Source organism: Balearica regulorum, chromosome 3 (assembly GCF_011004875.1).
Source record: "Balearica regulorum gibbericeps isolate bBalReg1 chromosome 3, bBalReg1.pri, whole genome shotgun sequence".
Classification (NCBI taxonomy): domain Eukaryota; kingdom Metazoa; phylum Chordata; class Aves; order Gruiformes; family Gruidae; genus Balearica; species Balearica regulorum.
The window spans coordinates 118,462,867-118,490,148 of record NC_046186.1 but is presented as its reverse complement, the minus strand read 5'-3'; the positions used below and the strand labels follow the sequence as shown (position 1 = coordinate 118,490,148).

The 27,282-nt window shown below is 39.7% G+C and overlaps 1 protein-coding gene across 1 annotated transcript in view; it reads left to right on the top strand.

Annotated features, from left to right (window-relative positions):
• MACROD2 (mono-ADP ribosylhydrolase 2) overlaps nucleotides 1-27,282 on the top strand; it is an 889,996-nt gene that overhangs the window by 515,134 nt on the left and 347,580 nt on the right. Inside the window, exon 6 of the mRNA XM_075749758.1 lies at nucleotides 3,385-3,506. Coding sequence (XP_075605873.1) covers nucleotides 3,385-3,506 — 122 coding nt within the window. The remainder of the gene's footprint in view (nucleotides 1-3,384; nucleotides 3,507-27,282) is intronic.

Genomic DNA, 27,282 nt, shown 5'->3' with positions numbered 1-27,282 from the left:
GCAGCAGGGCAGCAGTTCGGCCCCTTCATTTTCTGGTAGACAAATGCCTGTAGACCTCCCCCCTCCAGCACACCCACTCTCTTTCGTCCTCTAGCTCCGTAGCGTCCAAATTTCTCTGGCTCTGTGCAGCTGGGTGAGGGGGAAATGTGTGAGCAGAAAGGAAACTTTATTGTGACAGACAAGCTGGAAGATTGACACAGTCTTCGTAGATGTATTAAAAACAAATGACTCTGCTTCAGCCTGTGAAGTCTGATCCTCAGACACTAACTGCATGGGCTCGGGGGGAAGAGCTGGCTTATTTTCTGGTTTGTTTGCTTTATGCCTGTATAATCTCAAAGGGTTTTGCCTGCCTGCAAACCTTAACGTATTGTCGAATATCTTGAGCAGAATAAAGTATAGTTTAGGTAACGTATGGATACACTGATTTTATTGACAAAGTACAACAATAAAATTATTACTTCCCTGTTTGTTTGCTGACTGTGAAACACTGGCATATTATTACTGCTGCTCTGCTAGTAAAGTCTTACTCTATCACGTGTTTCAGAATAACAAAGGGCCTAAGGAAAGCGCTTTTTGCCAGCGATATGCCGTAAACAATTACAATAGTTTTGATATTTTATAAACCAATTCATAGACATCTTCGGTGTCTTGTCTAAAGAGCCACCTATGATGGGCTTGTAAAAAAATAAAACGTAAGAGCGAAAAACTGCAGTAAAGGTTACCTTTTTATGTGGTGTGTCTTGTGCAGTGGTAGAGGGTTGCTAACGAGGCACTGTGAAAATGCTAAATCAGGAAGTTCTGAAAAAAAAGATGACAAGAAAAACATTTCCGATTTACTGAGCTGAGAATTTTTAAAATTAGTGTTTAATAATGGAAGACTAAAGGAATGGAGTTAAACATTTAATGAGTGAAATGCATCTAGAAATTATACCAAGGGGAGTTTTACACAGAAAGACTCGAGCAAGAATTTGGTACTTGGGCTGTTCCCCAAAACTCCTTCTTGCTGTTAAGTAATAAATTAATAATTTAAGCCATAAAGCTTCAGCTTTTAAGCAACTGCACCTTGAAATGCAAGTTAACTGAGCCTTAGCAGAAAGAGGGAAATCTTTTACGATTCTTTCTTTTATTCATCTTTTACACTTTCTTTTAAAGTCGGTTTTCTAGTGATTGCTTTTATTTGCTTGTTGGCTGGTGGGCGTTATGGATTTGAAGTGCATCACGGTACCTCTGATCCTTAGCGTATGATCTTAGTAAGTGTAGAATGACCTTGATTTGCAACCAGATTCACCAATATATTCCTTCCCCCTTGCTCTGTAATTGCAGCTTGCCTCTTTGAAAAACAAAGAACAAGGAGGGGTGAGGAAAAGTCAAGAGGAGCTTTTTCTTTCTCCGAAGTTGCCAACAGCCAAGTGCTAACACTTTCCAAGGAAGCTTTCTATTTGGAAGTTTCAACCTGAAGGAAATTGCTGTAGTCATGGTCCGAAATTATGGCCTTTCCTAATGCAAGTACTCACACAACCTTATCTCCGCAAGCAGAAGCAAATTTTAAACCAGCTATGCTATTTCTTTTTTTCTAGGTCTTAATAGTTCTCGGTTTATTTTAGTAGCTAAAATGCATGTAAAAAAAGAACTCTCTTTTGAGCTCCCGGGTGAAGGTATTCTGCTTGTTTCAATCACCTGCTATCACTCTGCTCATCAGTGGGTAAAGACTCAAAACCTACTTGATGGTTCAGTTGCCTGAAATGCTGTAGGGAGGGTTTGCTGGAGTTGGTGTCTGGCAGCTGTGACATTCAACAGAAATTATCCAATCTGTCCATCTTGTTCCCACAACTGGAGAAAATTACTGTGATCAAAATGGAAAGAAGAGTAGTTAACCTTTTATTTACTTCTCAGGAGGGTGGTTTTCTGTAGCAGTTGGGAAGTTTAGCTCTGGTGGGTTTCAGTTTGCCGTTCACGGCCGATTCCTCTGTGTTTCTGCATGCCGGGATTCTCTGACGTGCTTTGATTTGCAGAATTATCAATACTTTCTGGCTCATGTAAAGAAAAAACTTTGGAAATGTTTAAAATGTTATGCCTCAGTACATGAGCAACCTTTTAAATAGTAGAGACAGGGACTTGAGAGATGATGTCTGGATTAAAAAAAAAAGAAAAATGACAGCATACATTTTAATTTTAGTTTGTTCATTAGCGCTTACGCTTTAGTATTGGTTGGAGGGAAATAATCAAAGGCAGCTTGGACAAAGAATAACGGTGTGAATTCTGTAGAATTTGTGAGTAAATTAAAATATTCTGGAGTGTAACGACAGCAGATGTTGCTTGGAAGCTTGTCCCGTATGGGACAGAAACACAACCTAACCAATGGGACCAGCGGTACTGCAACTGAAAGCGTTGGCCTAATCCCTGTTGTAACACTGCAAAAAAAATTAAAATAAAATAGTGCCACTGTTTACTTGCTGCTGCTGTATATCGTAAGGGATGATAAGGAGAAGGAAAAAAAAAAACAACAAACGTACCTGCCACCATAACTTTTGTGTTCATGGTTGCTATAGAAGAATGACTTTTGAAAAGTAAAGGTGCTTCCTACTAGTGAGGCATGGGGGGGGGGAATAAAAAATAAAAGTCATGACGCCTTTTAGCTTGTAGATTTCTTTTCCAGGTTTTCTTTTTACTCCAGGCTTTTTACTTCATTTTTCTTGTAGCACTTGGGAGGGTTTGATTGATTGCAGCATCTGATTTTGATGAGTCCAGAGGCATCATACCTAAGATATTCCCTGACTGTACTTTCTCTTTTTGTTCATTAAGTTTCTTCAAACAGAATATTTGGTTTTATTACATGATGTCTCCATCTGGTCTGATGTGAGAGGAAAGCACATTCTTTTAATAACTAACACATTCATAGGTGTCAGCTTTTTATCTTCTTAAAATGGCTGTTGAGAAAAGGCTTAAATTATGAGGCAAAAGAGATGACCTGTGTATCATCAAAGTTCTGAGGGTTTTTGTAGTAAACTTTCCCAGAGAGAGGACCTTCAAGAGGTGAGAACAACTAAGGGTTTCAAACAGTTGTACAATATTTACAGTTGTACCAGCTGTAAATGTTTAGTGTATTTATGAAAACATTTTATAGATCCAGCATGTGGACTGCAGGACACTCGTAATAAGTGTTTAGTGCATTTTTCCTCACTTTCTCCTTCAGCGTGAATACTGTTTTTCATTTTTATTTAACTATCAAAGATGTGTCTTATTACATGCTTTCTAGTTACAATCATTTTCTTACAATATTATTCCTACTTTTGTGTCTAGGTGCAATACCAGAATGGATTGACTAGAGATAAATAAATAAACCACCTTAAGATCTCTAATTTTTTTTTTATTTATTTCTTGCAGATGTGATCCATACTGTTGGGCCGATCGCGAGAGGCCATCTCACTGACACTCATAAAGAAAACTTGGCAAATTGCTATAAATCCTCTCTGAAACTGGCAAAGGAAAACAACATCAGATCAATTGTAAGTACTCCATGAGAACACAATACTTTTTTTTTTCCTCATTTGGATCTTTGGTTTTTTGCTGTGGAATAGTTATAAATATAAATGTTGGCTTCCAGAAGGATTTCTTGCTGTATGTGATGTGAAAAAGCAAAAAATTAAATACCGTTTGGCCAAAATAGTTCCTAGAGAAAAGGATGTGGTTATTTTAGGAGATTAGGAAAGCTGGCCTTGTGGTAGGTATAAAAACAACTGAACTGATAAGAAAGGGAGGGGGCTGTTCCCGTGGCTTGTTTTTACACAGTATTGTTTATTAAAAAAGACCTAAAAAGCCACTGGTCAGGTGGATAACTGCATGCGATGTTGCCACCTAAATAGCTGAGAAGCGATGAATTTGTTGCTGCTTCTGTCCGTTAATGTTTCTTCCTAAAAATAAAGGTATTGGTCAGGTGGCAATATTTATAGCACCCCTTTCCCAAAATCCATCCTACAATAGCCTGCTATGTGATCTTCCATTGAATGACAAAGGTTCTTTAATTGCTTGAAATACGTGTTACATTTTTGTACCTTGGAAGGCCAGATTTTCAAAGTCCACAGAGCAAAGGAGCTGTTGTCTCTCCAGCTCTGGAGCTTGGAGTCTGTAGCTCAAACTGTGGCAGCTGAAGTATTTAGGTATCCCTAGGTTAGTTGTGTAAATGTTTAACCAAGAAGGAAATTATCACCTGGGCATGACTTTAGACCTTTTGGGTCATTTTACCTGGTTGTGCGATAGCACGTATGTTTGGCAACTTAGAACACACGCTTAATCTAAAAAACCTTAACTGAACCAATGGTGTTCTATCTGGGTGAGATAGTAAGGGAAAACCATTCACATCAAAGAAATCACAAGTGGAAAATAAAACTTCTTGAGGAGAGGGGTGGGACAGGTGTAGGGCTTTGAACTTATTAGATGTATTCTTCAGAGCTAAAGCTGATGAATATTGCTTATTTCCTTCTTTTTTTACTGCTCTTCATGCTTTTTCTGCTGCCAAAGTCCTCTCTGTACTTCTCAAAATGCTGTCCGGTGAGCCCTCTCTTTGCCGTTACCCAGCCACGAAAGAGAGGGGGTACCCAATTTAGTTGTTACTTGATATATATTTTTTTTTTTCCTTTTAATACTATGCACATAAATTAGAACTGAAAGGAGCCTTGGAGTGGAGTGGGAAGGTACATTTTGAACTCCTCCCTGGGATTGTTTAAACGCATAAGGATGTTTCACTGTCCTGCTGTGATTCTCACTGGAGCCAGTAAGATCTCTGTGCCGTTGCTCCTACGTTCACCCTTGTTCGTGCCTTTAGGCTCTGGGCAATTACATGCTGCCCATGAAGGGTAGGAAATGAAACGGTGTAAAAAAGAATATTGAAATAACAAAGGAAAAAACTGTAGTGGGTGTTGGTCAATGCTGGTAATGGTTTCAGCTGTAGAGATCCTGTAATTTTAGGATGTTCTAGGTGGTATCTTGGTATTTAACATGGAATAATAAAGAGTGGTCATACTCATGGGTTTCATGAAAACTAGCCTGATATTTTAGTAAGAACAGATGACCATGGGACAAATCATCCACAGATTATTTCCTTGCTGGTTAAGAGCTGTTGACTGTGCACCTGTTTGAGATAAAAAAAAAAAAAAAAGCTCAACACCCAGACTTGCAGAACACAGCTGCACAAGCTGAACAGGAGCCAAGAGCCATTCATTCATACCAGCATTAAGAAGCTTAGCAAGCAATATGGATTTTAAAGTCCACATGACAGATCATGGACCGTTCTGAAAGGCCCTAAGCCCAGTGATTTCAGTGATGCTTTGGGAAGCGAAGGCCACTTGAGTGTCTACCCTAATGAACAAATCAAGCCTGGAGCAAAGTAAAATGTATAATTCATTCAATTAAGGAGCAGTAGATTACTGTAGAGTCTGAAGAAAAGAATGCAAAACGCAAGTGGGTTTCGCAAGATCCAGCATAGTAGATGTAGAGGGAAAGGAAATGAATAAAAATGGCTACAGAGTTCTGAGGCTTGCAGAGATGCGGTAGAGAGAACAAAAGTACTCAGACTCAAATAGGCAACATATGAGGGTGGACTAGATTATGGTAATAGATATATTTACAATAGGGATAAAAGAAACACAAATCAGGGGCGGGGGGGAATGCTTGCCCATGTAAAATAAGGAAGAGAAAATCAGCTGTGCTGATTGATGGCATGTTTTGGTGGCCTGTTTAACAAGAAGATGAAATGAGCATGGGAAAGAGGGAAATGAGGAATTTAAAAATAGGTACTGAGGAAAAGCAGTATATTTATGACATATAAATAAATAGGCATTGATGATAGTAAGTCGTAGTATACTGAAAGAATTAACTGAACCAGAAAGCATCTGAGCACTAGCAGTAGTAGCAAGCGAGAAGGAAGCAAGAAGGCATGAAAGGATTGTAACAGCATGAATGTGTTACTTATCCTCGAAACAGAAAGGACAGCAAGTCTAGGAATTAATACAAAAAGAGGGGGGGAAAACATACCACAATTCAAATTGTTTTGAACATGAATTGTGTCATAGGAATTAGAATTGCTGGAGGCGTTATGAATGAAGAGTAATGATGAATGGCAACGTATCAAGTTGGACAGAAGCGTGCGGGGTGACTTAGGGTGCGCCGCTAAACGAGGTTTAATTTAACATCTTTATTAATGATTTTTGAGGAGTACATAAACAGCTCATTAATTACATTTACAAATGATGTTACATTAGGCAGTGTTGCAAACACTAGAAAAGGACAGAGATATATGGTGACAATTGATTACAGAGACTGCGAATATAACCTCATCCAGCATCCGCTGCAGCACCAGAAGGGAGGTTTTGCCTCCACTTGAGTGGAAGATAGGTCAGAACCAGAGCTGACAGCTACAGTGTAACTCGGCATGGGAAAAGATGAAGTAGCATATGGTGGGGAAAAATAACTCGGTTCGCAAATAGTCAAAGGCAGAAGCGTGCTGGAAAACCGGCATAATGAGGAAACGGTCTTGAATAATAAGTCTGAAATTAGACGTACTTACAGCAGTCATTTGTTTTGTTTCAGTATTGCATATTGTTGAGCTGCCTATAGGGAAATGATGGATGCCACAGAGGTGGTAGGTTCCATTCCAAGTGGACCAGAGAGAAAGGAATAAAATTCAGAATAGATCAAAACTCACTTATCCAGATATGCACGTAGACTTTTTTTACATGCTGAGGAAGGGAAGCGATGATCTTGAAATACTGCATAAATGGTGAGATGCAGCTTTATGGAGGGAGAAGAGAAGAATCTCATTGTGCGTATGACAAAAGGGCCGTTAAATGGTGTGGCTGATAGTAATTGCGTTAGTGTCTGAGGTGTCCAGGCATGGACGAGAGCACCTCTGTGCTAACTCTTGGGGGAGCACTGAAATCTCCTCTGAAAGTGTTGTAATGTCAGTATATATAAAAAGAGACGTGATGGGTAAAACCAGAAATGAGATGAAGGAATGTAATGAAATGGCAGTCAGCCTGATTGCCAAGGTTCATAATTCACCAGCAGCCCTGCGGTGGTGAGGATTTGCGTTGCCATTAAGGTAGAAAGAAGACCCTCAGGGAAAAAATGTGATTGTCCGCAGGACTGTTGAGAGAGAAATCAAACAGCCCCTGACGTTTGTCTCCCGCACCCGTTTTCTCAAACCTTTTATGCTCAATACGAGGTTTCCAGTGCTGTGTCAGCTATTTTCATCCTGGAGTTTCTCTCTCTCGGGTCATCTGCTCCACCTACCTTTTAGGTTACCAAAGGAAGGTTTGTGTTTGTACCGGTTATCTGGCATTCCCGAAAACACGCGTCGCTTTTTCCTTCGCGCTCGTTTATGTAGCTGTGCGTCCTGTAGGACACTTGAGCTGCTCTCTGACTATTGATGTGGTCAATGGTGCTGAGTGAACCTTTTGTGTTGGATGAGTCTGTTATTTATACAATCTTCTGTCTGGTTGAGAGGATACTTGAGGCATCATTTCTGTTTATCTCTGCTTAAATTGGTACAGATCAACAGGAGAAAAAATATTTAAGGTAATACATGGAGTTTAGGAGTAAATAGTTGGTATTTAAGCAAATCAAGTTTCTTATATGTTCAGAATAATTTCCTAATAACGTGAAAAATTGTATTTTGATGTTGATCTCGTCAACACACTGGTAGCGATTGCTGTCCTCCATCAATCAAATCTCCGCTGCCTGAAACACTGGGAATACAGTATAGGCACCAAATCTTCCCTGAAAGAAGAAATGGTAAAAATAGTCCCACAAATACTTTTTTCCCCTGTATTGGCTTTCTAAATAAGACTTATGGGCCAATTGTTCTGGCTATCAGGCAGACTAGGGGAGTTGCAATCACCATTTTCAGGGATTAAACTGGTCCCCTGTTTACACGTTGTTTGAAATGATTTACTCTGTGTGCTATGACTTTTTCGGAGGACCCCCTGTCCTGCTTTACTTGGCATACGCTGCTTTGAAGCCATCTGATACCCTGGAACTTATCTGAACGTCAAGCACTTCCCTGCCGTGTACTTGGTTCAGATTTTGCTTGTGGTTGAAAAAATTTTCACTCAATCGAGGTCAGTCGAAGCTGGAATTGCAGTTAAACAGACACTTTATGAACTACACGGAAAACAATAAAAAAACCCCAATGCTGTGCCTTATTGTGGCTGGGATCCAAGTTGAAAGGGCTGTGGTGTGTGTTTGGAGAGAGGGAAGCTGGTGCTGATCCTTCACCCGGAAGGCAAGGCAGGTTTCCTCTGGAAATGGAGAAGTTTTATTTGGGACTACAACTCTGCTGTTGTTCGGCATTGCAGTCTTCAGGATCGCTTCATGTTGGCAGGGGGTGAATTGTAAAGCTTTAACAAGAAGCGTTTCTTTAGACTGTGCTCTCTGACCTCCACTTCTAGGGAGAATTATGGCTGGGGGGGGGGGCTGGAGGAAATCCTCAAAGAATGCGGCTTTGTGAGTTGCTTAAGGAGGCCTGCTTACCACCACCACGACGTATATTAACAGGGTTAAATACGAAATACAGAAATGTTTTTATCGCTAGAGTCAGAAAAGAGTTCATGCTATTCTAGAGCCTTACTAGATTGCTGTTGCATAAAAAAAAAAAAAAAATTCCACACACCAAAAATATCATTCTGTCTTTCTGCTATGAATGCCAAAGGTAGTCCTGCTCTGGGGAAAGCCTCTTAGCTGGATTTTACTTCTTAACCAACCCCCCTACTCCATCCGTCTGAAGTATATAAAGGCAAAAGGCTATCTAGAAATATCTTAGCAGAGGACCTATTCAAGGGCTGACTTGCTCATCTTCGGGTCGAGTGGAAAAGCCATCTTTTGGCGGCGGGATGGCTAGTGACCTGTAATGATGGGATATTTCTGGAAGAGCAGGTTGTCTCTGTTGACTCTAGATAAAAGTGCATCCCTCCTGCGCGCGCAGCTTATGCTGCACTTGGTTAAGGTTATTGCAAAAGCATGCTGAATAAGGTTGGGACATGCTTTTTGAAATCCACACTGTGCATTAGTTTCTGGGGTCTTAAATCAGTGTACACAATGCATATAACTAGCTGTGCATATGCAGTGCTTTTAAATGAAAGTATTATTTGAGGCTTTCTTAGGGAAATATTCCTCTTGCATAAATATTAGGTTAACAAACAGGGAGTTCTGACTCATATCCCTTTGCAGGTGCTTTTCACAAGCAAGGGTCATTAATTTTATTTGTTGTCCTGGTATTGGCCAAATAAACAGCAATACTAATAGAACAGAATATTTGTACAGAAACACAACCTATTGATTATTCAGAGCAACATGTAAAAAGACATTAAGAAAGGTACTTGCCACTTACTCATTTATAGCACTTAAGAAATAACGGAATTGTCTTTTTAATTGATTTAAATATTTGTCCTCACCTGTAACTGTGGGTTTTAAAAATAGACTTTACAGCTATGCATTGATATTCTTGGTATTTGTCTTTACCTTTAAAAGGAAGGTGTACTTCTGGTAGGCTGCACTGTTTCTTTGAGCTTCGTTTGAGCGGAGGCACGTTTAGCTGCTGTGATGCCTGAATCATCAATTGTAACTCACGGACTTAAATTTTTAATATCAGTTTCAAACTCAGAGTGTTCTCAACTCCTCCTGTTCTAAATTATAAAATTTATCAAAGAGGAATTTTACTTGAATTGTCGAAAGGCACTTAGAATGGTGTACTGTCACGTATTGGTCTAACAGATTGTTTTATAGTCTTGCCTTTACCTGCCTTGTTCTCTCACGATGCAGAGTTATGTTTTAGGGAAAAGTAAAGCAATTTTTAAAAAATATTTTTTATTTTTAAGGAAACCTATTTCCTGCTGAGAATGTTGCCATAGCAATGAGTTATAAGTCTGAAATTCCTAAAGGTTGACTTTATTCTATCATCTGGTTTTCCGATTATAGATTCATATCCATCAATCAGAAGAGTTGCTTTGGAAGGAAATTTCCGCAGCATCATAAATCCACTTAATTTGTTTCTTTGAAACACTTCCTTAACTTGTAAGCTATGACAGGACTGATCTTACTTTTTCAAACTGAGTTTTCTTTCCAGCTTAGCCTTTTTTTTTTTTTTTTGCTTGTTAATATTTTCTTTGATAGTTTCCAGATTATATCTTTAAAAATTGAGTTACTGCATAAAGTTTTAAAGTTTGCTTAAGTACTACATTGGCTTTTCCCATCCTCATCAAATGAGGAGGTTATGACCTTTCCTTGCGGTTACAGGAGTTGCTATAGCTGGCCATGCTTTTGTTAACCCAAGGCGAACCTGCTGCTGCGTGTTGCACGTGCTCCCAACCATTTCTTTCCAAAATGATCTCAACAGGTTGAGTTGCAATCCCATTTCTCCAACAAGGATTTCATTAAATGAGATGTATTCAGCAAGATCGAGTGTAAGTTGTTACACCTAAACAGAGACGCTCATTCAACTGAGAAAGGTGGAGGAATGATTGTAGCCCTAGGCAGAGGTTCCCCGGGGAATAACCTCAAGTTTGAAGTGGATCATGTGCTGGAAGCAAATTGACAACCTCACCCTGTTGTGGGAAAACCAAGAAAGGAGCAGGTGTAGTGACAATTAAGCAGGAAAGGTCTGTGAAGTCACCTATTGCGCTCCGTTAGAGCTACCTGGACTACTCTGTCCAGTATGGGGAACAGCCAGGGATGATTGTGGAGTTAGAAACAACATCAAGCGTAGAGTGAAGGAAAAAGATTTTTAAGTCCAGAGAATAGAAGACTAAAGATGAGGAGAGGAAGATTGGGCGGGGGGGAAATAAATTAATGCCTAAAATGCTAGTGAAGAGGAAAAGTTAATAAATTGTCATCTGGGAACAGGACAAGAAGTAAGAGTCTAAATTTATAGGAATGGAGTTTTGGGTTAGAGATTATGAGGATTTTCCTAGTTGGAAGGATGATAAAGCACTGGGAAAATTTGCTTAAGAAAGTTTTGGCTCCTTCAGTGGCTGTACATGGGCCATCACTAGCATTTGTTGAAACCCGGGTTCTTAATGCATAGAGCGCTGGCAGAAGCCCAGCAATGGGTTGCGGAAGCCCAGCAACGGGTGCGCTCCGGCAGCAAGGCTGTTGCAGCCCCGTGGAAATCGGCAGGTGGCCCAGTCACTGTGGGAGCTGGCTGTACAGCGCAGAGGCAGGCAGATTGGTTTATGGTGCAAGCAGAATTCCTTTAAAAAAAATGGTTTTAATTCTGTTGTGGTTTATTGTTTTGTTTTGGTCACAGAGTTGCACAATTCTTATTTTTTTTTTTTTTTTTCTCCTTGCCAATTTGCTTTTACCAGTGTGCCACTGGGAACGGTTTTCCTGTTGAGATAAATGCCTTTGCTTCCTGTTTCTCCTGCTGTCTGGCTACCCTTCTTTCTCACCATGGAGGGTTTTATATGAACACTGAGAAGATAACCAACTTAGGGTGCACACACAACACATGCAATAACATTGAGGCTTGTGTACGCTTCTGGGTTTTTTTAATAATACTTTTAAATTTTTTCTGCTACCATGCAGTTATATATTCAGTATATATTTCCTTGGAGGAAGCAGATTTGTTTTGTTTGATGCTTGAAGCATATTACAGGGTTTGTTTTCTGTGGCCAAGAGCGGCAGGAGCAGCTCAGAGGGATACGTGGATCAATTGTGAATATGTTTCATAGCAACGTACCACAGAGAAATTATTGGTTGTAACAGTAATGATGGTGTGACCTCATGTGATTCTTCTCTTTTTAAAGTATGGTATGATGACTCCTGAATAGGGATATCCCTTTTTTTTTTCTCCTGTCCCAGGTGTTCAGAAGCATTTTGAGTACAGACAGGGTCAGGTAGAGCCCCAAAGCGAGCAAGTGCCGGAACTCCTGCCGACAGCCCGCTGTCAGGGTGCCGAGGCTTCGATACCGCACCAAGCGGCACTAACAGAGGACAAAAGCCACTGTAGCCCTTCCACCCGCCTGGTTCATCTCCTTCTGCCTGGCCACAGCCAACTGTCTAGATAGCATAAAGAAATAATAGCAGTGCTTTATCACAAGGGTTGCGTTACAAGAGAGTCTCAGTTTTCCGTTTTGTTGTTCTGCGATGTTACTGTTGTAGCTGTTCTGCAACGTGGTGGTTTTGTGATGGGAAGAGAGAGGAAAGGTTAATTATTTTTCTTGGGTTTAATGAAACACTGAATCTACACTTAAAAAAAAAAAAACCCAGCCAACCACTGAACTGGTGGAATAAAAGAGGAAATGGCTTGTTTGGGAATAAATTCTGCAAGTTTGTCTATGTGATGGCTTTAACGTGTGATAATTTGCCCATCACCCTGTGGGAATCCTGTGCTTAAAAAGGATGAAACTTTCTAGAAACACTGCCTGTTGGCTCAATAATTGGGGAACTGTCTCATTAGGGAAGGACAAAGTGCAAATCTGTCAGACAGTGGATCAAGATGCTAGTTATATGAGACAGCCCATAAAAACTAAGGATTGGTGGAATGTCTACACCATAAAGTGAAGGGGAAGAGAATGATTTATGTTTCTGTACAGAGGAAATTGTACTGGGGGGGAAAAAAAAATCTTCATTTTGATTGAAAAAGGAAAAAAAAAAAGTAAAAATAGGGGAATTCTTATTTGCACGCAAATCTCAGCTGTCCGGGATCAAATGTCTAAGATGCTTGGTGTTATTTGAATAGCAGGTTCTTGTAATGGGAATTCAGAGTAAAAGTTGATGGCATGTTACAACTGCCTAACAAAGCCCCTAGACCTGCTGGGCTGTGGCCATCGCTCTGTGCAAAGTCATCGTTGTCCTTCTACTTTAACTTCCTTCCGTTGACCTGTTCCCTGTCACCTCGCTTGCAGTTTGTAAGCTCTTTGGGAAGGCTTGCGTTTGCTCTGTAAGGACAGCCTGGGTGTGCTGGGAAGGTGCAATCCCTGTCAGGACTCAAGGGATTCATGGCAAAAGCAGTAACAGAAAATAATAGTTGCAACAATCAAATAATTTTTTTTTTTTTTTTTTTGCATAAACTGCAGTGACTCTCTCCTCATCACCAGAAGCTGAGTCTGGTATTAGAAAATGCTTATTCACAGGTTTTCATGCTGGTGGAGGTACCCTCCGTGACGCCTCAAACTGTATGAAGGGCTGTCTGGCAGACAGTGACTTGTCACTATCAGATATTTTTTTTTCCCCTCGCAATTTAATGGTGAGGAAAAGAACGTGCGATGCTGCATTTTAGCACTGCGTGGTGCTCGCAAGGTCCCTGTCGCTTGGCATTTTTCATCTGATAATTTTGAGACACTTCCGTACATCGCTTTTGGTTTTTAGATGTTATTGCCTTAATTTATCTGTGCAAAGAACGACCTGTAGTGTGAAATTTGTATGTGCTTTTTTACTTGAAATCTGTCCATTTTTCAAATAGCACATTAAAAAATTTATTAATTTGAACATTGGTTTTTATATTTACATAGCTAATATAAAGCAAAGAAATGAAAAATTAAAAGCCTAAATTGTTTGTGTATCAGATGGGTATCATAATACTTAACTAGGTTAAAAAAAAGTATTACAGCATAATATCTATTTAGGATCATAGTAAATAGATTGGAAAGCAGTTCTGAAAAACAGAAGGGGCATGCTTTAATCAACCGTGTTTGCAGGTTGTTAAATAAGTTTTCCCTGAATTGCTACTAGTCACTTGGAGCCACATGCATTAAATAGAAATGATATATTATGTCATAGCTACATGTAAAGAAATAGTAATGATCAGTAGTTAGCTACAATATTTATACCCTTACCTGAGAGGTGTTTAAATATTGTTCCCGTGTGATGATGTCACGTTATCTTTTAAGGCCTGTCCAGAGTAAAACCAGTATAACTTGAATAGTGTAATTAAAGTAATATGACTGGTACTTCAGTATTTTATTCTGATGAAATACTGATTTCTTTAATCTCACCAAACGTGAACTACAGGTAGTTCATAATCAAGTGAAACAGTTTAGCAGCCTTATTTTTTGGAAAGCTGATTGGCCTACCAACTCCTAGTGATGTCTGCCAGTTAGGATGGAGAGATTTGTTCGTAGCACAGCTGAAAGCAAATATAACACATGGAGTTAGTAGTTTTGGTAAAGAAAACTATGATAGAGAAGATGGGTATTGTAGCATGACTACCCTTGGCTTGCCATAGGATATGATTGCAAGGGGGAGAGAGTTTTTAAATTGGGATAATTACAGGAAAATTAATTTTTTTTTCATTTTCTCTTGTTATGCCTTTCCTTCCTAAAAGATTGCCACCAAAGTTAAAGCTATAAGCTGAAAACACACATTTATGTAGACTGCAGTTAGGCTGAGCATTTAGTTTACTAGTGGTCTTATTAAAAATCATTATTTATTCTATTGACATTAGAATACAGAATACGTTACATTCCAAACCTTTTTCAAAGGAAATAAATCAGCATATAAGTTGTCATACCTTTCTGAACTTTCTCTGACATATACTGGCTGCATTAAATCTTTGAGTTAAAGCTCGACCTGTTGTGTCTGTTCCACACAACCGTGCACTTCCAGAGGAGGAGCGGACACGACACTGTGGGTTTTGTTCATACCAAATGACGTAGTTTGGACAGAAACCCGGCGTGATGATCTCCGTCGAGAAAGCTTAGGTGATGTTAGAGCAGAATTATCCATTAACGTCTCCCTGTTTTAATATGACAGCTCTGGGCTTTTTATTTTTGCCGGCCCTGGATCCATCTCTGGCCACCCTTGTAAATGTGCTGCTTCGTGTTTCGGCATGTTGGAACCGAAACATCCCCCGGCTCATCACGTCCCCGAAGCTGAACAGCCGAGTGCTTGCGTGATGCGCAAAGCTTCGTATCTGCCTGCCTCCTGCAGAAGGAGGAAACGTTGCCATTGATGATTTTGGATTACCAAAATATTTTCAATATCCATCTTAAATCTCTATCTCTTATTCCCTTCTCATTTACGTCCTAAGTCCTTGTGTGAGCATCTTTTCCAGCTGGGTCACTGCAGATCAGAATGTTGTTTTTCAAAGCAAAATACACCATGGTGCAAAGCGTTTCTTCCTACGTCAGTTACATGCAGGCATTCCTATTTGACCTTTTCTTACCTATTCTTCTGTTCTCAAATACACCAAGACTAAGTTTAGTGACGAGGACAAGCTCAAGACAAATGTAAGTCATCAAACTGTCTTTTTTTTTTTTTTCTGCTGAATTAATGTCTCCCTTGCACTTTAATTCCCCTGTTTATGTACGGTGGCACCATATTTGCTTTCTTTAACAGAAAAACACAGTGTTCCAAGCATCATGTTATTCCTTACTGCAATCTTGAGTCGTTATGTTTGTTGTTGTCTGTAGTTTTGTTCCTTGTAAGTGTTTACGTACTTCCCTTCTTTGATCCCTCAAAGTGTGTTTCATAATGTTAAATTCTACAGGACATTTATTTATCAATTTCCCTAAACTCTCTCCATCTCCCTTTTGTTCTGTATTCTCACGTATCTTCGTTATTTCACCCCTTTAGAATCATCTGCAAAATTACCAGGGGTCTTTTGACTGTCGGAGCTGCTGAGTTATATTATATAGAAGAAAAGCTGTATCCAGACCTACGACGGCAGATACGGAAAGATTCTCATTTATCTCACGACCATGTCTTTTCTCCGTGGCCCTGGCACAGAAATGAGGAGTGTGGCATATAAGCTGAATTTTTGATGCAGTTTTAATATCTGAATGTTCATAAAACAGCAGTGCAGAAAATGCAGCTCCCTTTTTTATTAGGAAAGCAAGCCTGTAGCACCGTATCCACGTATATTCGAAATGAAATATAAAAATTTTGCTAAAAGTTGGGAGTCATAAAAACTAGTTTCCTTAAACTAGCAATCGTTTGATGGTCCAAGAAGCATTTTACTAAAAAAACTTCAAAGTAGTGACACTGTCCGACGCTGGTTCATTCAAATAAGCTGCCATCTGAGAGGATGTATATCCCTCATATTTCATGCCAGGACTTGGCCCCCAGAAGCTAATGACATTAATGACAGTTCATTCTACTTAGGCCTGATGGTGGTGGTGACTACAGCTTGTAATCGGGCATTAAAACAACCCATTTGGATCAATTCAAGGATGCTGAGCCAAATCACCTGCTGCGCTGTTGACAAATTAAAATTGCTAGTGATGGATGTTTTGAAAAGCAGGAATCGCCGGTGGTGTTCGTCGCCATTTATTGTGCATTGTTTCACTGTTAGGTCCGTTTCCTTCATTTATGGTTGGGAGGGGAGTATTTTGCCTTTTTTCTCTCATGTATTTGGCCTAAGCTGGATTCATTTTTGGAAGGCCTAGTCCAGTGCCATCGACATCATCTAAAGGATTTCTGTAGGTACGAGAGTCAATTGGAATAACTTGGCTCATTCAGGCTAAATATTCACAAATCTCGATGGAGAGCAGCTCTGTCGTAGCTGCACCACCTGTAGTCCCCGCGCTGGGTAGCTTGGATGCTTTAGTACAATTTATCATCGTACCTTTCCTTTGCGGTGCAGGTGTACTTTAAGTAAATGAAACCATTTTTCTTTATTACCTCCTTGTTAAGAAAACCAGCCCTTGTGTTTTTCCCAAGTGTAGGGTTTTTCTGAATAAATATGCAAAGCGTCATTTCACAAAATGACATTCTACCGAATCCCTTTGTAGCGAGTCCTGCCAGAGGAGGGAGAGCTGAGATGGTTTATAAAACAAATACGTGCACCTCGCAAGTCTTTATGAGGTAGTTTGGGGAGAATAATGGAATGCTACACAAGTGTCAGGGAGATTTGGGTGAAATGACAGGCTCCAGGAAAGGCTTTGGAGTATAAAATACAAAGTTAAATATTTGCTAGTACCTAAATAACAGCCTGGACTTAATAAAAGCATTTCCAGCCAAATAAAATGTTAGATAGTTTGGGCTGAATTGTGAAAGATTTTGTTAGTTAAAGATAATAATTCCCTTGTAATTCTGACTTGTGAATAGGACCTATTTCAGTAGTTAAGCCCAAAAGAGAGAATAACAAATAGGCAGGAATACTCGGGTGTGAATGCAACATAAGCATAGGTCAGGACGAGCTGGAAAAATCCTGCCCCAGGCAAACTTGCAAATTGTATGAAGGCTTTGTGGAGAGGGTCGATTAGAAGCTGATGCTTAGTTCTTTGGAGTTACACTGGGACTGGTGGCAGGCATTGGGCAGGCTGAAGTTAAAGACTTCGTAAAAGCGTATATATATAAAATACATCAGCTACATAACTGTTGTGTGTACTGTTAAGTTCTGAACCTACAGGTGATGATGTTTAATTAAGCTGCTCCTAGAAAGAGCTTGTGGGTGATTCCTGTTTGTGCACGCGTTTTTCACCCTGGTGTGTGCTTAGAGTGTGGCAGGGCCGATGTCAGCCATGAAGTTTTCACGGAGATGTTTGTGTGTCTCATCTTAGCGTCTTGTGGTCTGCAAAAGAGGCTGAACTTCATGAGAAAAATTGCAACTGATCAAGATTAAATGCTCCTCCAAAAACTAGTGAGCAATAGTGGTACTATTAACAGTCCTAAGGGCTTTCCATCAGTAGGAGGAGCTGGTTTATATGGACAAAAAACATTAACAGTTATGAATGTGTGTCCAGACCTTTGGCTTAAAATGGTGTCTGGAAACCTTCTGTGCATCTGGACTGGAGATTGTATCTTTTTTCTCTATTTCTTTTTTTTTTTTTCCCTCCTTTGCATGGCTCAGGAGATGATCTTTTTGTAAATCCTGTGGGTTCTGTGGATGTCAAGGAAAGCACTGTCTTGAAAGAACCTAGAGTCAATGATCTAAGTTCATGTCAAACGATAGCTCACTTATTCTAAGAATGGCATTTTATCTGTAAAACTTTGGAAGGCACGCAATCTGTAGATAAAGGGTATGTGTCCAATGGACTACTTTCCTATTTTTCCCAAGATTTTTCTAACTTGTTTCTAGTGTGCTTATTGAGCTCTTCCAGAATACGTTGTTCTGATGTTTTACACTGAAGAATAAATAAATCAAACCCCTTTAATGCAGCAGGATCTCTTAATAGCAAAGAGTAGGCTTGCAGCTATACCACTATCCTTTTCTGAGGTATTATCAAGAAAAATAAAACCTTTCAAGGGCTCTTGAACACAATGACATTGAGCAATTGCTGGGTACGCATTGGGAAATGTTTGTTTTTACAAAACCAAAAATTATGAAATTGTTTGACTTTCAAATAGACTAATCGCAAGTGAGCTTTTCCCCCCGAACCGTTGTGCATGAAAAATTTGGATTCAGCTGAAGCTGTTGGAGTCAAGCTCCCATGTCGTGTGTCTGAAGTAAATCTCGTAAACTCTCAGCACCCAGAATGACTTCAGTTGGCATAACGACTGCAATCGATAAGTAATAATCAGATCTCAGACTGGAAAAGGGAAGGCTCTGTAAATGTTCTGGTACATCGCACATCACCATGTTGATGTTAGAAAACAGCATCAGTGGAAATGATCAAAGTGGGGCAATATTCTGCAGCAGAAGTGTCAAAAATTTAAATTTCTGCAGAAGATTACATGACTTCCTATAAATTTTCATTTCTAATGTGACATGAATCATTGTGTACTTGGCGTTTTGCTGCAGAAGTGCTCAGCTGTTGCTGCAAGCCATTTAAATATGTTTATTGTAGCTGTGATGGCCCCTGGCTTCCAATCAGCTCAATGTAACAAAAATGAGTAAAGGCTTATGGAAAGTAAGAATTGAAAAGACAAAAATGCTGGTATGCTTTGAAAGCTAATGGGCAACTTTGGCCATAAGGAGTAGCGATGGACAAAGCCCCAACAGTGGAAGAGTTGCAAATATTTGGAGGTGTAGTGAGGGCTACCGGCAGGAGTTAAGCCTGCCTGGTTCAGCGTGATGCTCTGTCTGCAGGGAAATGTTTGACATGGACAGATTTCAGATTCATAAACTGTAGCAGGTAATACAGTGTGCACAGAGAACCAAGGCTGACCTCACATTTGCTTTATTTTGCTTGTCTTGGTTTTAATGTGGGGGTTTTTTTTCCTACTAAAGCAACACGAAAGCACGTTGACAGGCTAACGTGTGTGAGCTTCACGGGGTGTGTGTGGTATGTTTAATTGACTGAGGGAGGGCAAAAGCCTTGGCACCCTATGAACTTGGAAACGTTCCTGCAGTCATGTCCAGCATGGAAAAAGGGATAGGAAATTAAATCTAGAGGGGCTCTGATTATGGGATCACTGACAGAAACAGAAAGAGTGAAGGATAATGTAATTTTAAAAAAAATAATAATTTAGGTTATCAGATTAGATAGATGATCTGGTTTCAGAACATAGTTTGAGTCACAGTACCTTGGAACTGGAAGGAGGCAGAATAGAGAGCAAGTGTTGGGGTTGTCTTATTATTTTTATTTTTAAAATGAATTCTGGGTCAAGGTAAAACAAAAGCTTGGATGTTTCGGGAGAAGTCTTGGCAGATGACCTGAAGGTTGCAGCCTCTATGAAAAAGGCCAGGATGAGAGGCTAGTGAAGAAAGAAAAAAAAATAAAAATAAATGGAGGTGCTCTGAAAGGGAAGGAGGAAAAGACATCAAAGTTTTAGCAAGTAACTATTTTCATGGTGCTACGTGGAGGTTTATTTTTTCCTTGGGAAAGCAGACAGGCAGGTGTGGACAGAGGCAGGCTGGAGGAGACGACGGTTCCATGCAAAGCAGTGGCAGGAGTGCCTTAGTGACCCTGTAGAGGCCGTGTACATACATAAATATTTACACAGAAAGTGAAAATTACTCCCCTCTACGTGACACAGGTGTGGTGAAACAAGTATCTCTGAATCCTAATTACTCACTTCCACCTGTAAGTTAGCTGGTGTGGGCTGGAGGGGTGCGGAAGTCCTTTTACATGTGGGATGGGTGTAAAAATAGTAGGGACTGCCAATGGCAATCAGAACCCGACTCATTACTGCAGCCTTCGTAGCACCTGGAGAAAACTGCAACTTTTCCCAGCACATTTGGAGCCGGTAATTAGCCGGTGACACTGTCAGTGTTGCACCGGTATTTTTATAGTCGCTATGGATGAGCTGTTCTTAGGTGACTTGTAGCTCCATTATAGAAACTTGCACTTCAGTCCACGCGGAGTTGAAGCAGACGGGAGAGAAATTCAAGACTTTTCTGAAGCAGATGCATAGGAACAGCCTGAGCTAACGGGACGGCATAACCCAAGTGTGGATGGGCTGCGCACTGCTGCTGAGCAGCGGGGCTCTTTCTACGAGTAAGAGCGATTCACCTCTTGGCGCTGCTGGTGCAGCCTCGGTACCTTCATCGACGGCGGGCTCGCTCGTGGGCTGCGAGCGCCGAGGGGGGTGCGCGGTGGGCGGGCGGGCGAAGCTCGCTTCATAGCCTGCTCTTGAGACTGCTGGAGTGCCGGCTGCTATTTCACGAGGGAAAAAATGTTTTCTACTTCTTTGTTCCCCTGCTCCCTCTTTTCTTATAGTCGACACGGGAGGTCGAAGGAGAGATTACGAATACGTTAGAAGCGTGTTATTGTAAGACGCTTTAAAGCATCCTACGTGCTTTCCGAACAGACGTGGTTTTTCATGTTGTTGTTATTTTTGTCATTATATAGACAATGTTTAAATTAACGATAATTATGAAAGGTCTTTTTATGATGTTACCAAAGTTTGTAACGTGAACACAATAGCTTAGCTTGAAGTATTTCTAATTAGGGCTTTTTTTCCCCCCCCAACATTGTTACCCAGATAAACTGAACAAATAGAGAAGAGCTAATTGACTTACCTTGCTCAATTTATCGGAATGCTTTTGATAACATTTGACATCATTTTATTAAACATGATGGAGAACGGAGAGCGGTGGAATGTTTTGTTCTTTCTGGTGTGTTATTTTTAGTAAGCGTCTAGGGTGCATTTAGATAAACTACAGTGCTGAGTCTGAGCAAGAAAGACCTAAATATCCAGTCAATTACTCCTATTTGCATTGAGAAATTAACCATAATTAGCATTCAAGTTTTAATGATATTGTATTTGTGAAGCTGATAAGGCCTCTGGGAGTGTGGTTGCAAGAAAGTTCTATTGTTTACTATATGCAAATGTAGCCACTTAGCTTTAATTAGAGGTTGAAACCTGGAGCAATTATCAGCAGTTGCTTTAGTATTAATGAGCTTGACAGAGCTGTCCATCACGGTGGTTTATATGATTGAGAATTAGAATATTGAATCCCAGTTGGTTCACTGTTCACAGAACTTGCAGCCTTCATCAAGCAAAACCATTTCATTTAGTATGCCATACATTTTGTTAGTTCCAGTCATTGGAAAGACTGAAGTCCTTATAAATTTGTATAGCTGCTATTTTCTGCACGATGGTTTGAGAATATATGAGAGAATTTCTTTCAAGGCATACGTTGGCAATAATTTTTTTAAAAATAAATGGTTCTAAGAGCAGTTATATGGGTGCAATATAAAATCTAATTCCTTGATGTCCCAATGCTACAGTTTACGATAACTGTTGGCTGATGAATTTCCTCACAAAATTAGCTGATGTCTCCTTGTATGTGTTGGAGTTAGATACTTCCATTCACTTTCTGGTTTTAGTAGAGGACAACAAGAAATGTAAGGAAAAGAGAAAAAGCTTATAGTGCTTAGCCTCTTAAATGTTTGTTGTTTTTTTTATTTTATTTTACTCTCATTGTAATGAAAGCACTAACCATTAGTGACTTCTGTTGCTGCTTTTTAATGTTGGGGATTTTTTTTGTGGAGGGTTTTTTGTTTGTTTTTCTTTTTTTTTTTTTAAAAAGCAGCTTTTGTGTTGAAGTAGTAAAAGATTTCCACAAAAGATCCATATAAAGGGAAAAAAAATAGAAAAATGTCACTTGAAGTTATTGCTTTTGGTAAACACTGTTGAAAGTGGGTTGGTTTTTTTTTTTTTTTGGACTATTTCTTTGTGAAACAATTCTCCCTTCCTTAAGCCTTTGAGCAAGTAGAATAGATACTTTATAAAAATATATTAAAATATGAAAGTATTTTAAGAATTGTATGTACAATAGATGCTTTGTGGGTTTAAATTTTTGTTGTAGTTTGATAGATGGCAAAATATAGTTGTGAGCTCTTGTGTGCTCTGGTGGGTGAGGTTGAAATGAACCACCGATGATGTTTTTAGCATCTCTTGGTATTCCTTAGGACGTAAAAAGCTTTACTCTGTTGAATGGCAATGCAATGCCCTCTAAACTACTTGACCACTGGGGCAGGAAATGAAATGCTGTATTAGTCTCACGTGTATTTAAATACTAGAGGTTGTAGGGTTTCTTTGAACAGAGATGGGAGACTGGAAGCATTTACAGAACGTTATTTTGTGAGGTGCTATTGAACAGCCCCAAGTTTGAAAGTGCAAGGCAGGGTGAGCTCTGGGAATGCATTATGGCGGCGGGGGGAAGCATCTTTTGGAGGGTCTTGCCCTGCCATCGGGACGTGCCTTTGGTTTCTTGTGTGGATGGGGACTGCTGCCCTTGCTGCAGGGTGGGTTTTTCCTTCTGCTGTGGGTTTGGGTTGCCTCCTGTCCCCGCGCCGCTCCAGACGGAGAAACAGCCTGGTTACGCGCTTAGCCGTGGAAGGACCATACTGAAAAAGAAAGCCTTGTTTTTCAGGGGGAAGGACGACGGTAGAAAGTTTTGAAAGGCTAAATAACAATGCATGTTCTAGATCAGTATCTTTGACAGCTAAATACTGCGGGGAAGATAACACGCTGAATCTCAGTGGTTTGTAATTCCAAGTAAGCCAGCTAGAGCTGCGTGGAGCAGAATTAGGAATCAGATGCAGAGACGCTAGTACCAATTTATTCCTCCAGGAAAATACAGCTTCTAAGCCATGTGCTTTTTGGTGAAACCAATGCTTTTTGATTTATTTTCTAGGTGAACAGAGTTGAGGTTAAGGGGCTAAGGCTGTATCACGTAGGCAATTTTTATTACACTGTTTTGTTATGCGGCCGTGTTGTGTAGGAAATGTACTGTATAGCAATATTCTTAGCTATTTCATCTTTGGGAAAAGGCTAGTTAGGGATCACCAAATAAGTAATCCAGCTAGCTGATTAGATGCCATTAATTACTAACTAGCTCTCAAATCATCACCTTTTCACTTCTGGCCTGTGAGTCCCTGCTCAGATTGTCCGTAGCGGGGCCAACTTTGGTGTAATCGTACATAATAGTGATCTATAATTCACACGGTGTCTGGTAATTTGATTTAGGCAACAGACCACGCAGGCTACTAAAGGATTAAAGACAGCACGTAAGTTACTCACCTTAATGAGGCTGGTTTGACCTGTGCTTTGCTAGTTTATTATGAAACAGTGAAAATGGGATCCATTTTGCCCCTCTACCCTCTGGCATAAGAGGAAATTAAAAAATTGCTGCATATATCATTTCCTCATTGATACTTTCCCTGCTATTAACGCTATAATAATACCATATGTATTTTTCAGTACCTAAATTACATACAGCATTCATTCTTCAAAGGTTTGTTTTCCCCATGTTTTTCAGCAGGGAAACTGTGATTTAGTCATGCCCTAATTCGCTCTGAAGGTTATATGTGGTTACAAGAAAAGGAGAAACTGGTGGTGGTGGTGGTGGTGTTGTTTTTAAACGCTGCTAGGCCTTTTAAGTCTTTTTAACATGTAGAGCATTTACTAGTATTATATAGAAATTTTTTTATATGACAGAACTTACAGTAATACATATTTAACGTTTGTTATCTTTATTTATGGCTCCTATTAGTTACTATATTCATAAAGATAAAACACCCATAAATTACCAGTGAATCAAACCCATGTTAAGCTATATTTACTGATCCAGTCAGGCAATGTTTCTGTTGTTATTTAGGGCTCTTGTTCTTGTTTACGTCCCATTACTCTTTTATATTTATAGCCATTCATCAGCAACAGCTTTGTTAAAATTTTGCAAATAGGTGACACATTTTAACGTTTCTTAAAGCCTTCCAGTGGCAGTATTTTTTTTTTTTGGCGTGTTGTTTCATTTTTGTGTTTCAGCCACTTCACTTGCACTTCTGAAGTCTTGGTGGCAGGAAACCCGGAGAGGGGAGCTTTGGGTATATTTTGTTTTATTTTATTTTATTTGGAAAGAGGTTTAACATTAACATTTCTCTTAGGAAAGATTTTGCACGCTCTCTGATCAGACGTGAACCCTCTCAAACAATCATCACTCCGAATATAATAAAGTTTGGAAGCAGGGATTGTATTTGCTAGGGTGCCACGGGCATTTTAGAAGATACGGTGTTATTTGTTCTAGATATAGCGCTTTGGGTTTGCTTACAACAGATCTCTTTTGCACCCGCCTAAGTGGTAGCTCTGATAAGTTCCCCAGTAAACAACCCAAGGTCATTGCAATTCATTCCCCCAAGTCACTTCTCGCTGTGGAGCAATCACTTCAAGGCACACGTTTGTTATTTAGCAAAGAGCAAAAGAGAGATGGGACTGCGCGGCCGCTTTAGAGCGGCTTTGATCTTCTCTTTCCGAACAACAGTGCACAATGGTAATTATAGTTCCTTTTAAAACATATTAGAGAGGTAGGATAATAAGTGAAAAGGGAATTTTCAGTCATTTTCAGTGTCGATGAATGCGTTATTAACTCCCAGTGATTTTGCAGATGCTATTTCTGCCAGATGAGCCTGAATGAGCGGTGCTTGCCAGATCAGCTATTTAAGGAACTCTGTTTTCTGCACTCAGCAAGGGATGGTTCCAGTCAAGTCTACTTGTAAATCCGAATCTGGGAGACAGGGTGTCTGTTGGGGCTGCCAGCATATTATGTTACACCAGTTCTGATTCTTTTGTCTAGAATGAGACCAAAAACCCAGCTAGAAAATTCCCTTTCCCATTAACGCAGCCTTGGCTGCCTGGCTTATTGCTGCATCATGGAAGGGCAATTAGCTCGGCAGATGTGTCCGGGCAAGGCCGCGAAACTGAGGGAGGCAGCCCCTTCTGAGACAAAATGGACCACCCCGTGTGGATACTGGAGCGCCAACACCCGTGCGAGGAAGTCTGTGTGCTTTGTCTTTGTGCGACTGACTGGGGAACCTTCTGGTCCCCTTTGTTTTGCAGCGTGCAAAATTTGAATAAAGAGCTTGCATGCGACTGTGGCTCCCTCAACATCAAAATATGTAAATATACTGATCACGGGATAACTGGTATGTTATTAAAAAAAAAAAAAAAAAGAAAAATTCAGGCTTTTCGGATTTTAAAAAAAAAAAGTAAATTTTAAAAATTAATCTAACCCATAGGTCTGCATCATTTTTGTTTGAAATTATTGTGACTTTTGAGACCAATTCCATCTTTAGTAAAGGCTGTAATGGAATTCCTGAGCTCAAAAATAGTAACACAGCTAAGCGATCAGTTTTAATAATCCATTGGCAGTATTGCTTACCAAGAAAATGTGTACATTTCGAAATGACTTCAGCAGAAAGCTAATCAAGCTTAGTCACACTCTTTGAATGACTACCTTCTGCCTAGCAATTTTGCTTGATTTCTCATATGCTGTAAGAAATGCGGTTTTGTGGTTTCGTGGAAGATTATCTAAACTAATAGCTTTTCAGAAGAACTCTGCTGTTACAGAATGTGAGAGGATTTCCATGATCTTTTTTTATTTTACTTTTTTTCCTGGACAATATTGCAGGACTAAACCTGTCTTTCTCTATTTCGTTCAGTCTTGACAGTTGTAGCTCCTAATACGCTTTAGTTATCATTCTTGCTACGTCTGGTTGGATGCGGTGAAGGGAAAAAAAAAAGACAGCCAGTCAAAACGTTCATGTGATGCTGCAGAGTCTTTGTTCTTATTACATTAGAAAGCCGGATCTCAGATTTGTAATTTAAAATGTGTGTGCTGTAAAATAGGAGGCAAGAAAAGAATTTCTTGAGCAAACAAATAAAGCAACGGCACCTGTAGCAACAGGATGACTGCAAGCTGTTCCCCATGTTATCTTTAACATGCTGATTTTCAGTGATCTGGCAAAACATCAGTTCTGAAGAGATATATTTTTTTTTTATCAGATCAGTTGTTTATGTGAACGTTTCTGAAAAGGACTTCCTTGGTACCTAAGCGTTTTCTTGTATATCCTCATGGAAAATATTTGGGGGGCAGGTAAATGTAAGGAAAACTCACTTAATATTACAAGTAAGTCAAATAATTGCTTTAATAATTTTAACTTTTTATCACAGTCAAAATAATACTGAAAATATAGAGTGGATATTTTCTGAAAGGAAAGCTTTGTTTGATCAAATGTCTCTTGTGACGATACTGCTCCTGTCTAGAATTCACTTGCAGAATTATTTCTACTGAAAGACAACAACCAAACATGTTTTCATGGGACTTAGACTTGGACTTCACGTTCTTTTCTTGAGCACTAAGGAATTTAAATGGAGTTTAAGTCCTTCCTCCTCCATTTTTTAAAAAAATTTCTTTCCTTGGATATCTTTTACCTTGATTTAGAGTCTCACTTGTTATTATTTCACTTTCCTTCTTTCTTTTTTTTTTCTTTTTTTTTTTTTAATCCCTCAGCGTATCTGAGGTCTAGAATCCACAGAAGTGATCCAAGGGTTTTACAGTAGAGTGGCTTCAGGAGGAAAAAAATTAGTTTCACAGCTACCACAATAAGAGCTCAGCATATTTGACATGCAGTCAGCTTCTGGTTTGAGTTGGTAGCAAGAACACTTACAAGGTAACTTATGTCTTCTTGATGTAGTTCTCTTGGTCATTTGAACCCCTAATGTCAGAATTAAAGCCATTAAGCTCGTAGTGACAGACAGTTGTCAGTTGTGCACTGTGGAGTGAATTATTTTACTGCAGTTTTACTTGCTTGTCCTGTGTAACAATTTTGGATATTTGGATGGTTTTGGCTGATTGTGGGATAGGGTTTTTTGTTTGTTGTGTGCGTGGGGTATTTTGTTGTTGTTGTTTTTTTAAGGAGGCAGTGTTTGCACTATTCTTCTGGATTGGCTGAACTGTTGGTGTTCAGAAACAATGATGTTCTCTGCATCTTGACTTGTAGGTGTGATATTTTGTAATCTGTACTTGGATCAGGAGACTGGAACTAAAATACTATGCATTTCTCTTGAGATATTGTTAGGTATCACATTCTTGTGTAGTATGGGATGGATGAATTTTCATCATTTCCACGGTGTGGTATGGGAATGGGTGAAGTTGCCTGTTCCCTGTACGTCATTACTGTT